The 16,733-nt window shown below is 40.5% G+C and overlaps 1 protein-coding gene across 1 annotated transcript in view; it reads right to left on the minus strand.

Annotated features, from left to right (window-relative positions):
* The window catches only part of BTAF1 (B-TFIID TATA-box binding protein associated factor 1), a 107,499-nt gene extending 91,052 nt beyond the window's left edge, over window positions 1-16,447 (minus strand). The window contains exons 1-2 of the mRNA XM_070432712.1: window positions 16,162-16,447; window positions 214-337 (exon numbers count right to left, since the gene is read on the minus strand). Coding sequence (XP_070288813.1) covers window positions 214-337; window positions 16,162-16,175 — 138 coding nt within the window. The 5' untranslated portion in view covers window positions 16,176-16,447. The remainder of the gene's footprint in view (window positions 1-213; window positions 338-16,161) is intronic.
* Between the last annotated feature and the right edge of the window lie 286 nt (window positions 16,448-16,733).

Genomic DNA, 16,733 nt, shown 5'->3' on the forward strand with positions numbered 1-16,733 from the left:
ACAAAACAAAAATACTTTAAATCTTGCAACAAACAAAATACATTATAAATAGAAAAATCTAAAAATATTTGAAAAATGTTAAGATATTTAATGGAATTTGAAGACCACAAGCTGTCACTAAAATAAAATAAGACAATTTCTGTCTTTACTTTTGTTATCTATGGACAAATTTTCACAACTGTATTATAATTTTTAAAAAAAAAGCATTCTTACTTTAGATAAGAGATTATGTAGTTCATGGGGATGAAGCTTTACCACTTCTCCAAGTTGCTGTGCAGCAGCTTTTCTTGTAACTGGAGTAGTGCCAGTATCCAGTAAGATAAAAAGACGGTCAAGCCTAAAATGCCAAAAATACAATGGTTATTCTGAAATGTGTTTTCTCATATGTATGAGTTAATAAATGTACTGAGCATCTGTGGACAAAGACCTATGCTAAAGCTGCAGGGGAATCTCTACTCTCAAGCAACTTGCTATGGCAAAGCAAATATACAAATAAGTAGAATATAGAATACAGTAAGATACATGTCAGAAAAAACATACAAAGTATTTTAAAGAGTAGGGACAGAGAAAACAAATACTATTTCCCCAACTGTGTAATACTGAAAAGGCTTTGTAAAAGAAATGGTGTATGAGAAAGACCATAATGGTAGAAAATAAGATTTCAATACTGGTGGGTATGAGGTGGTAAAAGGGAAGGGGGAGAGACACCTGGAAGAAATAATACCACCAAGGCAATAAGAAAAGGAAGACTACTTAGAGAAGTGACTAGTAGCTTAACTGTAAGATAACAGTGGGAGACAGAAGTAGTTATAGAGCTCTAATGTGGAGATCTTTGAATGTGTAGTTCAACCATGAAGGTCTTGAATTAAGAAAGTGATGAGACTGGAGCTATGTTTTAGAAAGATTACTCTGGCAACAGTTTGAAGTATGAAATAAAATGGAAGGAACCTTTTAGATAACTTAAGGCTAAAAGTGCAAACCTGAACTATAATCATGGCAAGACTAAAAAGAGGTTGAGAGAAATGCTGAAGTAAATCACACATGGTATAATAATTAAGTGAAATAAATGTTAAGGAAATAAAAAGGTTCTGAGACTCTGAATCTTAGAAAATGAAGATGTCGTTACAAGAAATGGGAAGAACTGGTGAGGAAATGTTACAAGATGACAAGTTTACCTTGGCCGGATGGCTCAATTGTTGGAGCATCATCCTATACACCCCCCCAAAAAAGGTGATGGGTTCAATTCCCTGTCAGGCCATATGCCTAGGTTGTGGGTGCATAGGAGGCAACCTATTGATGTTTCTCCCTTCCCTGCGCCCCGCCCCTTCCACCTTCTTCTCTCTTTAAAAATCAAACAAACATATCCTCAGAATGGATCCAGAGACATGGAAGCATGGAACAAAGTGTGGAATCTCAGAGGGAAGGTGGGGAAGGGGAGGTGGGGGGAGGTAATCAAACAAAGACCTTGTATGCATATATGCATAACCCATGAACACAGACAGTGAAGTGGTGAGGGCCTGGGAAGGGGGGGGGTCAATGGGGGAAAAAGGGGGGCATATGTAATACTTTCAACAATAAAGATTTCTTTTAAAGTTAAATATATTAGATATAAAAAATAATAATAAACTGTAGAGAGGCTCATATTTTACTTCTGGGATTATTTTTCTTTTATATAGAGCTAAAAAGTTAAAAAACAAAGTTCTGAAAATCTTTTATAAGGATAAACCTCTGAGGGGGGAATGAAATGGGCAGGGTTTTTCTTTTTCTTTCTTTTCTGCTAGTTTTTCAAGCTAGCTAGTCACTAATAAGTATAAAATCATTATAACTGGTAAGAAATATATAACTAAAGTAGGTCTTTTTCAGTCAAGAGGTTTAAGGGTACTTTGAAAACTTTTCAACTGCTTCAGAACAACACTAAGGGGCAAGGTTAAAATTTTATAGTTAAGGATGTGTAAGAAGGACAAACATTTGAGGCAATTTAAGCCGTAACGTAAAGAAAAAAGAATAATACATCACAGTTTTGTTCCTATATAGTGAATGGCACACTGAATGATTATAAAGAAATTTTTATAGGACATGCAAAAATTAACTTACTTTATACAGACATGTCCCATCTTATTCATTCAATGCTATTTAAATATTTGTCTTTACCCATTTATTTATCAGTTTTTGCTACAGGATTTGGTGAAGTGACTCAGGGAGATAGTGGAACAAAAGAAAAGGAAAAAATTTTTTTTCTGACAATCAGTGTTCTTAAAAAGTTCTAAGTTGGACCTCAGACCCCGTCCCCAGAAAGTGATTTCCCACATACATTCCATACATAACTCTCAGAATCCCCTTTATTTTCATCTTTAAAAATGGTTACAATGTTAAAGTTTATAACAACCCTCTCTGAACCAACAAGTAATCTGTACATTGCCATGACAATATAATTTTTGAATGTCTATGCTCATTGAAGAAAAATTTATGAAAAGAAAATCTAAACATCTACAAACTACTTCCTGTAAGTATCAAGACAAATATTCATTTATTGTTTTTGTTTTTAAATATATTTTTTAATTCAGAGAGGAAGGGAGAAGGGGAGAGATAGAAACATCAATGAAGAGAATCATTGCCCAGGCCGGTTTGGCTCAGTGGATAGAGCATCGGCCTGCGGACTCAAGGGTCCCGGGTTCGATTCCGGTCAGGGGCATGTACCTTGGTTGCGGGCACATCCCTGGTGGGGAGTGTGCAGGAGGCGGCTGATCGGTGTTTCTCTCTCATTGATGTTTCTAGCTCTCTATCCCTCTCCCTTCCTCTCTGTAAAAAATCAATAAAATATATTTAAAAAAAAAAAAAAGAGAGAATCATTGATTTGGTTGCCTCCTGCACGCCCCCTACTGGGGATCGAGCCTGCAACCCGGGCATGTGCCCTTGACCAGAATTGAACCCGGGACCCTCCAGTCCACAGGCCAACACTCTATTCCACTAAGCCAAACCGGCTAGGGCAAGACAAATATTCATTTGAATCTTCTATATTCTATGGCAGGCAAAATTATCAAAAATTAGATGTTTTACAATAAAAAATGTATTAGTTTTAGATCAAATTTATGCTACAATGGACGTATAATTGTGCTAGAAGGCCCAGTGCAGATTCATGCACCAGTGGGGTCCCTTGGACTGACCTGCTCCCTCTCACAATCCAGGACACCTCGGGGGATGTGGGACTGCCAGTTTTGGCCCCATCCCCACAGGCCAGACAGAGGGACCCCACCGGTGCACAAATCTGTGCACTGGGCCGGTTTCGGCTCGATCCCCACAGGCCAGGCAGAGGGTCCCCACCGGTGCATGCCTCTAGTATGCATATAAGATCTTTGATTAATCTCCTCCCACCCTCCCCCCTGAGATTCATCAATCTGTTCCATGTTTCCATGCCCCTGCATTGAGCATCTGCCCCCTGGTGGCTGTGCACATCATAGCTACTGGTCGAATGGTCGCTTAGGCTTTTATATATAGAGATTGCTGCATGTACTCATGTATTCTTTATAACAATACTAGAGGTCCAGTGCACGAATTCATGCACCAGTGGGGTCCCTCAGCCTGGCCTGCAGGATCAGGCCGAAACGGCTCTCCGACATCCCCTGAGGGGTCCTGGATTTCGAGAGGGCACAGGCCAGGCCAAGGGACCCCACCAGTGCACGATCGCGGCCAGGGAGGGATGCAGGAGGTTGGCCAGCCCATGAGGGACCACGGGAGGGCTCCAGGGCATGTCCGGCCCATCTCGCTCAGTCCTGATTGGCTGGACCCTACCAGCAAGCTAACCTACCAGTCAAAGCATCTGCCCCCTGGTGGTCAATGCACATCATAGCAACTGGTCGACCGGTCAACTGTCTGCCCCCTGGTGGTTAGTGCACATCGTAGCAAGCGGATGAGCAGCCTTAGCATATCATTACCATATTATACTTTGACTGGTTGAATGGATGACCGGACACTTAGCATATTAGGCTTTTATTATATAGGATGTTTCTTCAATATAGGTATAGTTCAAAAAGATTCAGCATTTTCCTATAGGAAACAGTGATAAAATGAAAAACAAGACTGGAAATTAGAGAAGCTTTAAAGGTCCTACTTCTGTCACTTATTAGAGGACTTAGGGAAGCTCACTTTGCTTAACCTCTTATTTTGGAGGTAAAACTAGATATTTTGGCTGTATTTTACAGCATCACATCATTGCAACATTTTTGTATTTTTTCTTATATAATGTTTTTCATATCTTTGACACCTGATGTCAAATTCCTTAGACATCTGCAAAGATTTTAACGACTTCATAATTCCTTTTCCATATGGAGTTTCTGCTTTTTTGTGACCAAAAGCAAAGCTGGCCACAAAATGAACACTCTAAGGAAGTGGCAATACTAACCTGTTTATAAATCTATGTGTAAAAAGTTGAAAGAAAATTCACAGTTTTCAAAATTTTCCCCAATCATTTCCACATTCTTCAAACCCCAATTACCATTCCCTATTCCTTAAAAAGGAGCAGACACCCTGCCAGTGATGCTCAGTGGTTGAAGATCAACCTATGAACCAGGAGATCATGCCTGGGTTATGGGCTCGATCCCCAATAGGGGGCGTGCAGAAGGCAGCCAATCAATGATTCTCTCTGATCACTGATGTTTCTATCTCTCTCCCCCTCTTCCTTCCTCTCTGAAATCAATTTTTTTTTTTTTTTTTTTAAAAAGGGCTACTTCACTGCATAGACAGATCTCCAGGATATGGAACACAAATGATCTCAAGTTCTCTCAATTACCTCTAAAAATTGGTCTTTATACTTATCCTCTCTATTAGTATCTTGAACCAGTGCTTAAAAACACCTCTTTTATTTCCTCCCCATACAATTTAATTTTTATCAGTCACGTTTCTAATCCTTCTCTACTGCTGAAATAGCATACCTGAAAGTCACCAATGAACTTGTAAGATCCAAATCCAATTTTTTTTAAATCCAATTTTCTTGACTCTTCTATGACATCTGACATCAGCAAATACTCCTTAAAATACTTTCTTTTCTAAATTTTCATATTTTATTACCCTGTTCTTCTTTGAACTCAATTCTTTCCTTGGTTTCCCTATTCTTAACACATTTAATATGAACATTCTCCCAGATTCCATCCTTGGCTGCTCATCTCTCACCAGTTTCTCCCTTAGGAAACTATATTATTTGTTAAAACTATAACAGTACAAATAGTCCCTAATTCTGGCCCATCTGGAAGCTCTAGTGCCACACTTTCAACTGCCTGGTAAGCATAATCTCATACTGATGTGATATTATTTGCTAGATTTACTTCCTTAAGCACCCTTTGGTCAAATGACTACCTTATTCTAAACTTTTTAATGGCTCGCCCTTGCCTATCAGCAATCAAAAACAAAAAAGTCTCTCCCAAACATGAACCTTTTTGGTGTTCATAACTTTGTCTATACTGTTTCTTCCACTTAGAATGCCTTTTCTGGGTTCAATTCTTCAGCTAGCTCCCATCCATCAAGATTTAAAGTTGTGCCCTAGTTGGTTTGGCTCAATGGATAGAGCATCGGCCTGCAGACTGAAGGGTCCCAGGTTCGATTCCAGTCAAGGGCACATGACCAGGTTGCGGGCTCGATCCTCAGTAGAGGATGTGCAGAAGGCAGCCGCCAATCAATGATTCTCTCTCATCATTGATGTTTCTCTCTCTCTCTCTCTCTCTCTCCCTCCCTCCCTCTCCCTTCCTCTCTGAAATCACTAAAAAATGTATTTTTTAAAAAAAGATTTAAAGTTGTTTACCCTTTGAAACCATTTCAAACTACTAAACCATAGAGATTATTTCCTCTTCCGAAATCCACATGAATTCTCATCTTAAAGGGCCATTTTGGTATTTATTATGCTTTGCTTTGTGGCATCTCTTACATTGAGTTGTCACATGATGTCTTATGCTCATTAGGCTTCACCTCCTTTGATGATTCTTTTTGCCCCGCTCCCCCACAATACTTTGCACAGTGTCTCTGCACAGTATTTAAATGTAGTTGAGTAGTTGGTGCTTACTGTGATTAAAATTATAAAGAAAAGTTCAAATTTCTTGGGAACAAATTTAGGCACCATTTTTAAGCAAAAAAAAAGTGTGCTATATTAAATTTTCTTTTGCTTCCTTTGAGAAACAACCTTAATTTACAACAGACGTATTACATAAAAACAAATTATTAAAATAACAGAACTGATGGTAAGATAATATTTCAATTAATGAAGAGATTAGCATAACAGTACTTCAGCATTCTGAACATCAAGGCACTTATGTCTGCTCCAAACAGCAAGCTGAAAGAGACCATGCAGTAGGCACTGTATTCCTTCAATAATTTCCACCCTTCCTAAACTTTCCTTTAGTCCCCTGCTACCTAGCTTCATCAGAATCACAAGCTACCCAAAGACCAACTCCTAACTTAATGCTGATCTGTCTCAGCCACACAGTTACTCCTGCCTCTCCTTTCTGCAAAGCCTTTTATCCCAATGCCATGTCATGTCACCTGTGCTCCTCCAATAGCCAACTGCCCTAAGAGTAGCAGACTAGCTCACTCTCTCATCCAGTTCTAGGTCCGTTTATTCTCACATCTTCTACCTGGTGGTAAATAAACATGTCTCCCTGAACAGAGGAATGGAGACACAAGATGCTTCCTTGGTCCTCTTGACTCACAGTCTCTTTTGGAGTTCTGCATTCCTCTCTCCAGGACAGCAGATTAGACACCACATAAAAGGCAGAACAAAGAGATGCAGACCGGGATCTGACAAGAGGGCAGTCTGATCTGTTACCCCAAGGTAGACAGCTATAAGGCAAGCAGGGTAAGCATCAGGGCTAGGCCACAATGGAAAAGGCTGGTATAGTGAACTGATGGGAGAGGGGCAAAGGCTTGAGACAGGGTCAGTATAATGTTGGAGGGCACACAGGGCCCTGGTGAGGTAGAGGTCCTGAATGAAGCTAGGTGGTCAGAAGAAAAAGGAAGTTAAAAGAAGGGCTGATTGAGGAACACAGTATTTACCACAATACTTCTTTCAGCTAAACCTTCTCTTGCAGAAAAGCTAGTAGAAAAAAAAGCCATTCTTCATTCTCTGAAGATAGACAGATGGAGAAGAAAGAGGTAACAGATGTCAACTGTATAAAAGGTACCAAAGAAGATAGAAGAATAATTTAAATAAAACCTAAGGTAATTATATTTGACAATATCCACTACTTAGGAATCTACTGATGATAAGAAATCTGGCCCATTTTCAATTTGGGTTTTAATTCAGAGAGATAACTACTCAAGACATGATTCATGTTTTGTTTACCTACTTGTGATTTCAGGCAACTGTTCTAAAGACTACCTAGGAAAAGGAAAGAGTACAAGAAGTTTGTAGAGTTTATACTGGCAGCTGCAATCTAATCCCTCTTCTTTTCAGCTCTCTGCATTATGATACCTCATAAAGACATAAAAAGAAACTGAAAGAAGCCATACAGGGTGGGCTAAAGTAGGCTTACAGTTGCAATACAAATAAATATTAATTAATAAATAATAATACAAGAATAAACTGTGTTTTGCATACTCACAACTATAAACCACTTTTGTCCACTCCTAGATATTATTACTATGCCCTAGATTACTACTCCATCATTAATAAACAGGTATATGTTGCATTTCCACTCCAAAGCCAGTTGAAGATGAAAGAAAAAAGGTATAAAATATAACTTCCTTAATCTACTTCCAATCTCAATATTCTCAGAATAAACTTAATCTCTGAAAAATTGTGGAAGGTCAACCGACAGAATACCTCACAAGAGTGGCTTTGTAACCTTAACTAAAAGAGAATGATCAGTCAATTCTGTCCATTTTGTTAGGTTTTTATTACATTTAGCAAAAAATTACATTAAAATTTAAAACAGAAATTATTTAAATTTTCACTTTTCTTTATTATATAGGGAATAAGGTAAGAAAATAAATATCTAACATGAACACTGTCCTAAGTCCCACATATTATCATTAAGAAAGTTACAGTCAAAAGAAAAAAATTTCCAAAAAATTCTCTAGCCTGGTGTTTTAAAGCATAAATCTTCTAATTCAAACTATGGGTAATTTGAAACTATGCTAATGTTATGCTCTTTAAACAAGGATGTAGATTAATTTAAGATACCACGTAGAACACAAGGGTGAATATGAAGATGTGAAACCACACCAAAGCCAGGGGCACAGCCAGGTGCATGCTAGATAAATTGTATTTCCCCCACAACCACACTAGAACATAAACTCCCTGGGAATGGGGACTCCATTTTTGTTCTCTGTTGTATCTCCAGTACCTAGAATATAGAAAGCATTCTGCAAATACTTGTTAAATGAATGCTTAGGTATATATACATACACCGGTGTGACTCAGTTGGTGTCATCCTGGGCACCAAGAGGCCTCCGGTTGAATCTGGGTCAGGGCATGTGCATAAGTTTCAGACTCAATCCAGGGTAGGGGGTGTGCAGGAGGTAGTCGATTGATTTTTTGCCCTCATATCGATGTTTCTCAATCTCCTCTCCCTTCCTCTCTCTCTAAAAATCAATAGCGATATATATATTTTTAAATACAACAAAGTTATGTTTTCTCCTTCAGGACATTTTTTTCCTAATCTCTATCCCTACCTAATAGCCTATTGCCTTTTGTATGATTTTATTTTATTTATTTTTGTTTTTTTAATAAACTTTTAAAAAATATTTTTACTGATTTCAGAGAGAAAGGTAAAAGAATGATAGAAACATCAATAATGAAAGAGCATCACTGATTGGCTGCTTCCTGCATGCTCCCCACTGGAGACAGAGCCTGCAACCCGGGCATGTGCCCTTGACCAGAATCGAACCTGGGACCCTTTAGTCTGCAGGACAACACTCTATCCACTGAACCAAACTGGCTAGGGCTGTATGATTTTATCTTAAAGATAAAATATAGGTTCTTTAGAAGAACTATCTGTGGTTTTAAAACTTAATACAAAATTATACATTTTCCTCATGTATATCAAAATCTCTGGATGCTCAAGTCCCTTATATAAAAGAGGCCCAGTGCACGAAATTCGTGCACAGGTAGGGTCCCTAGGCCTGGCCAGCGACCAGGGCCAGTTGGGGCCTTCTGGCTGCCAGCTGGGGCCTTCCTTCCCCGCTGCCTTCCTTCATTCCACGCCACCCCCTGGTGGTCAGCACATGTTATAGCTAGCGATCGAACTCCCGGTCTCCTGGTCGAACTCCCAAGGGGACACTGTGCATATTAGCCTTTTATATATATAGAAGATAAAAGATGGCATAGTATTTGCATATAACCTACATATATCATCCCATATATAGCAGGTCCTCAAATAACATCATTTTGTTTAAGGTTGTTTTATTATAATGTTGATGAGATGATGAGATGCCACAGGAAATTAACTCTTGTTTATACCAGTTAGCATATGGTAAAATGGTTTCATTATAAGTTGTTTCCCTTAAAGTCTTAGGATCCATCAACAATGTTAAGTGAGGACTTACTGTAATTTAAATCATTTCTAGATTACGTATAATACCAAATACAATGCAAATGCTATGTAAATAGTTGTTACACTGTATTGTTTAGGGCAGGAGTGGGGCCGTATAAAGCCCACAAAATCATTTGGTCTGCCCCTGCCAAGGCAACCACAGGCGACACTAGAAATTCAATAAATCCAGGCGCTTTTTTCATAGCAACATAAATTTATATTCAATAAATTATATTAAGCAAATGATATAAATATCCAAATGGCCCATGGCAAAAAAAAGGTTCCTCACCTCTGGTTTAGGGGATGACAAGAGTCTGTACATGTTCAGTACAGATGCAACCATTGTAGGCCTAACTACATAGTACACATCAACAACAACGTAACTTCTTTCCCCCAAATATTTTTAATCCAGATCCATGATTGCTTGAATCCACAGACATAGAACCTGCAGATATGAAGCACCCACTGTATGTAATTCATAATAGTCCCTTCTGTCAATCCTATAATGAATTAAAATTTGTAGTAAAAGAGGGATAGGCTTAGCAAATACAAGAAACATATGCTGTCCTATAGATAATTAAGATCATTTTAGCATTTCCCCTGTCACTAGGAAGGATCCACTGGAACTTCCCCCACATCAAGAAACTTCCTTTTACTTGGCAGAACAGACCTGTTGAAACAATGTTTCTCCGAAGTATCAGCAGTGCAGAGAGAATTAACAAAACTAAGCAAAGTTCTGTTCATATGTAGCAATTTGTTTCTTTCATAACAGGATATGTTCCGATTTTTTCCTGAATCCTTTCTGAACACTGCATCATTTTCAAATGCAAAGGTATATGTCACAGATGTAAGATGTAGCTTCTAATGTAGTCAAATCATAATTACTGTCTAGACATTTTAGACATGAACCTCATTTTGTTTAGCTTATAACACTGAGGAAAAATTCTCTATATTTAAAAATTTCCTCTATATGATCAAGGAAAAACTGTTCATATTAACTAGTCAATGTAAAACAACAGTCAGCTGATTCAATTGTGGCAAAACAGGCAAAGGCATCAAAAACAATCTTTAAAAAACAAATCTCTGCCCTGACCAGTTTGGCTTAGTGGATAGAGCGTCGGCCTGCAGACTGAAGGGTCCCAGGTTTGATTCCGGTCAAGGGCATGTACCTTGGTTGCAGGCATATCCTCAGCAGGGGGTGTGCAGGAGGCAGCTGATCAATGTTTCTAACTCTCTATCCCTCTCTCTTCCTCTCTGTAAAAAATCAATAAAATATATATATTTTAAAAATCTGTATTAAGCCATCGAGCCCAACAGTTACAGATTCGCCATCTTCTGTAATGAGCATAATACTCCTTAACAATTCTTCTAAAACTACCCCAACTAGGTAGTGACAGGTGATACTAGAGCAACGGTTCTCAACCTGTGGGTCGCGACCCTTTGGCGGTTGAACAACCCTTTCACAGGGGTCGCCTAAAACAATCCTGCATATCAGATATTTACATTACGATTCATAACAGTAGCAACATTACAGTTATGAAGTAGCAACGAAAATAATTTTATGATTGGGTCACAACATGAGGAACTGCATTTAAAGGGCCAGAAGGTTGAGAACCACTGTACTAGAGAAAGAATCACAAAATAAAACAGCAGAATTCAAAGATTTAACAATTGTAATATAAATTGTCTGAAAGCAACACGAAAAGCAGTAATATATACTAATTTGTCTTTTTGCTGAGGCTGGTTTTGTAAGAGCAAGTCAAGTAGCTAGTGAGTGAGCTTAGCTTATTTTCCAGCATTCACATGTAAAGGGTAACTTTGTTCTCTACTCCTACATTTATATACTCCTTAACAATTATTTATTAAGGGTCAAAAGGAATTATTTTTCAGTAATATTTCACTGCATTTTATGGAGAACTTCAAATGCTACCATCGTGTATGTGCTGCTGAAGGGAGAACAAAATGCTATAATTGTACTTGCAGTTTTGGGTCCTAAAGTTTGTGGTGGGTGTTGTTTTTGTGAAATTTAACTCACCCATGTGCATTTCGTCACAGTCTTACAATTCAAAGTATAATAAATCTATATAGGCCTTTATAAAACTATAACCAGGGTCTAAAAAATTTGATCATTCAAAATGCAGTAATAGCCAACTTGCATTCTAAAATGCCACATTATCACAGAATTGTACCAATTATAAACTTTTAAAAATAACTCTAGCCCAGCTAGTGTGGCTCAGCAGTTGAGCATCGAACCAGGAACCAAAAGGTTTCCAGTTCGATTTCCAGTCAGGGCACATGCCCGGGTTACGACTCAATCCCCAGTGGGGGGGCCATGCAAGAGGCAGCCGATTGATGATGTTCCTCTCTCATCAATATTTCTATCTATCACTCTCCCTTCCCCTCTCTCTCAAATTCAATTTAAAAATATATAAAAAAATAATTCTAATAATATTTATTATGTTAAGTTATAAGCCTAGCCAATATTCCTGAAGAAAAAAATAGTGGCTGAGACCGGTTTGGCTCAGTGGATAGAGCGTCGGCCTGCGACTGAAAGGTCCCAGGTTCGATTCCGGTCAAGGGCATGTACCTGGGTTGCAGGCACATCCCCAGTGGGAGGTGTGCAGGAGGCAGCTGATCGATGTCTCTCTCATCGATGTTTCTAACTCTCTATCTCTCTTCCTTCCTCTCTGTAAAAATCAATAAAATATATTTAAAAAAAAATAGTGTAGCTAAACTCAGAAGCACTCACTGGAAAACACTGGAAATATTTTACTATATATAAATTACAGTAAATCATGACAAGTATTAAAACAAGAAACAAAAATCACTCATTTAAAAAAAATGTACTGAGCACCTAGTAGGAGCCAGGACCTCCTGTAAGGGATAGAAAGATCAAACATATTCCCTTGTCTCACAAAGTATCCTATATAATAAAAGGCTAATATGCAAATCGACCAAACTGTGGAATGATTGGTTGCTATGATGTGCACTGACCACCGGGGGGGGCAGTTGCTCAACGCAGGAGCTGCCAAGCTGCAGTGACTTGGCAGTGGCGGTTCTTGGGTGACGCACCCTGAAACCAGAGAGGAGGGAGCCCGATTCCTCACAGGGCCATGCAATTCCACCTTGGGCCGTGAGTTATGTTGTTGCTGGGGCACTGTCGGCCCCGAATCTGGTTTACTGCAGATTGCATTCCACACCCTGTACAACAGCAACTTTGCAGAGTGCCCTCTCGCACTCCAGGACCTCTAGGGGGATGTCGGAGAGCCAGTTTAGGCTCGATCCCCACAGGCCAGGCCCAGGGACCCTATCTGCTGGAGGGACTATGGGAGGTTGGCTCCAAAGCGTGTCTGGCCCTGCCCTGTAAGCCACCTTCTAATTAATTTCCTTTCAATGTGCACGAATCCGTGCACTGGGTCACTAGTGATAAATATTATGATTGACAGAAGAACACATTGGTGCAAAAAGCTCAGATGAAGTAAAGGCCAGAGAAGGCTTCCTGAACAAACTGACATATTGCCTTAGACCCAGAATATAAGGTTGGAATTAGTCAGACTTAGGGGTGGGACACAAGAAATAAATGTTCCAGAAATAAAGATTAGGAGGTGAGAACACAAATTTGGAAAGGGGAGAAAGGAAGTGAGAGAGACACAGAACTTGACACAAGATGAAGCTAAAAACGTGAAGCAGTAATCAGATCACAAAAGACCTGGAAAGATATGTTTGTTGAGAAATTTGGACTTTATCCCATGTCATTAGAAAACTATTGGGGTTTAAGCAGAAAAATGACAATATTAAAATGTGTATATTAGCAAATGACATGGCTGAAGTAAAGAATATGTTAGAAAGAGCTGCCATGGGAGGCAAGAAAATCAACTGGTTGCTGTTCCAAGTGTCTTGGATTAGAGATGACGATGATATGAAGCAGAATTGTGGTAACTGGTATGGAAAGAAAAACTGACCAGAAAAAGATTAGAAAGGTAGAACTGATGACATTGGGTTTGGTAACCTGCTAGATAGGGGAAAAGAGAGAGGGAGAAGTCAAATATTATCCCAAATTTCTGAATTTGGCAACTGAGGGAATGATGATGGTACCAACTTACTGTTTACCTTTCTGTTGGAAATATTTACAGGTCCTAAAAACACTATTACAGTTTCTTTTCAGTTATGTGCACTGATATAAACAGAGCAAAAAACATTTCTGATTTAATTCTGGCAAATAGGCTTTTTATCTCTTGAACTATCTCCCACCTACTCTGTATGAAATAAGATTAAAATGAGTCCATAAAGTAAAATAAAAAATAAAAAAATAAAATGAGTCTGTATTTCACATGCATACAGTAACAGGAGAAAAAAGATAATTAGTTAATAAAGAAACTTTGCTTAGTGCATGGAGAAGGCCAGCTTGAAATTAAAGTTTGCAATTTAGAGTGAATCTGCAGATGAAAAAGGCAAGAACTGACAGTATCCCCAAAACACAAGAGTCTCAAAAGTGTTTTCTTTTAACCTATTATATTACAAAAATAAGCACAGGAGTAGCTCTTTCATAAAACCATGACAGGCTTTTTAAAAAGTAGAATTTAATAGAATTTTGACAAGACGAATAAGCAAGAATCTCACTACCCGCTGAAATCCAACATCAGGAACAAAAGGCAGTATCTCTCGAAACCCACTCATTCCTTCAGAAATGTAGGTGCCCTAACCCTCTGGTCAAGCAGATTAGTCTCTTTTTTAATCACTTTCATTTTGACTCTATAAAACCATATCCAATGCTGTGAAAATACACTTAGCTCTAAGAAAGGAACTTCAAGAACAACTCATTCCCTTACATACTGTTATCACCTGGTAGACAAATATCATACTAAGCTTATGCATCAATGTATTTATAATGCACATATGTATGTATTTATATGGAAGGTAACACATTAAAAAGGCGAGGACTTGCACAGTCTTGTAACGTTCTGCATTTGCAAAAATCGAAAGTACCGCTTGTGTTCTCTCAAGGCAGTTTTATGTATCACAAAATAAGAATTTCCTCACACTGAATGGATTCAGTTGATCGATGAAATAGAAAGTAGATGCCCCATAACTCCAGGTACCTAGCAACCCCCTTCACCCAACTCCCCTCGGGCTTCTCCCACACACGATTTCATCAGTTACCTGGGGAGTCTGTGAGGGATGGGTGATCCTTTCTCTTGGAAAACAGATACAGCTGGAGCACGGTGTGTGCTCAAGGACCATGTTCAATTAATTATGAAAAAGAATAACGAATACTATTCGTTTTCTCAACTATCACTTTTCCTTCCGTCTATGTCAGTGGTTCTCAACCTTCCTAATGCCGCGACCCTTTAATCCAGTTCCTCATGTTGTGGTGGCCCCCAATTCCATTATTACAAATTGAACATAATTAAAGCATAGTGATTAATCACAAAAACAATATGTAATTATATATGTGTTTTCCGATGGTCTTAGGCGACCCCTGTGAAAAGGTCGTTAGACCCCCAAAGGGGTCGCGACCCACAGGTTGAGAACCGCTTGGTCTATGTGGTAGAAGGACCCAATTCTCATGAAAACGGGCTTCATGAACTCTAAGAAACTGGCTAACTCCTTCTAGCTGTCGTCCCAGGGGCTGTCCCCTACTCACACAGACCCACGACAATCAAACATCCGACAGAAAGTTTCCCCACCATCCTACCGTGCTGCAGGAAAGGCATGCAAATATGTTGGTTTTCCTACCGTTCCCCCTAGCCCCGTGGTCGGCAAACTGCGGCTCGCGAGCCACATGTGGCTCTTTGGCCTCTTGAGTGTGTCTCTTCCTAAGCCTTAGGAGTACCCTAATTAAGTTAATAACAATGTACCTACCTATATAGTTTAAGTTCAAAAAATTTGGCTCTCAAAAGAAATTTCAGTCGTTGTACTGTTGGTATTTGGCTCTGTTGACTAATGAGTTGGCCGACCACTGCCCTAGGCGGTCCTGTTGACAGGCAACACACATTTTTAAAAAATTTCACATCTGCGATATGTCTTTCGCGCTTTAGCTAAGGAAAACGGTACTAACACGATCATTTGCCCAAGATTACCACGCTGACGACTGAATGTGTACTGCTACACAGAAGGTAAATTCTACTGTAATGTTAAAAAAAAAAAAGTCCTCAGGAAAAAAAAACTTATCTCTAAAGCCGTAACTATAAAATGTTCACGTCATTAGCAGCTCGCTTAGATCCTGGTACTCTAATGGCCCCATCCCGGAGCGTTCCTACCAAGTTTTCCCGTGAAATGGAGGTTAGGGAGCAGCCTTAAGACCCGGAGATAAAAGGCTCTCCTCGAACTGAAAGAGGGAAGAGAAACCAGACATGAGAAACGCGGCGAGGAAAGAGAAAAGCTAGCTCTATCGTGGCAATAAGTCAATGACTTACACACACATACACACACACACACACACACACACACACGTTCCGAACCATTCACGAGGAGGAACCCGCGCCCAAAGCCCCGCAGACTGAGGGGCGAACTCCGCGGTCCGTGGAAGAAGGCGCCCGAGCCCAGTGACAACGGGGAACCGCTCCCTTCTAGGAGGCGGCCGCGGACTGGAGACGGGGGCTGGCCGGGGCCGCCTCCCCGCCGGCTGGTCCGGAGCGAGACCCACCTGGAGACGGCCATGGCCGGGCGCCGGCGGTTCGAGGTTCCCCGCGAGCTGGGCGCCGCGCCGCCGAGGCGCTAGTTTCCCGAGAGCAGCGCGGCGCAGGCCCAGACCGCGGAGCAGAGGGGAGCGGCTGGCGCGGCGCGGGGCGTCCGGGCGCGGGCTCTCGGGCATCTGCCCCCCGCCTACCGACGCTCGTCCCCGCAGCGGCCCGGGAGCAGGGGTCTGACACAGCGGAGGCGGCAGTCCTCAGACCCGCACGACTTCAAACCCGGTGCCCCCAGCCCCGCTCTCTGCTGACGCAGGCGTCCGCACGCCGGACTGAGCGTCAGCGCGCCGGAAGTGACGTCAGCTCCCCGCGAGGGGCTCCGCTCCTGGGTGAGGGCGAGGAGTGTCAGCAGCTGGGGCCTGGCAGCGAGCGTTTAAAAAAGGGCGGAGGCACTCTCTTCGTGCTCACCTGGAGAGGGTCGTTTAATTTTAAAACGAGGCGGGGCGAAGGAATGTGGGACCTCTCCTTTATTTTTCAGAGAAGGAAAAAAGGCGATTTAACCGTAGTTCCGGAAGTTCAAAAACTTAGT

Source organism: Myotis yumanensis, unplaced genomic scaffold (assembly GCF_028538775.1).
Source record: "Myotis yumanensis isolate MYYU_CA2020_CCGP unplaced genomic scaffold, mMyoYum1.0.hap1 SCAF_13, whole genome shotgun sequence".
In the NCBI taxonomy this organism is placed as follows: Eukaryota; Metazoa; Chordata; class Mammalia; order Chiroptera; family Vespertilionidae; genus Myotis; species Myotis yumanensis.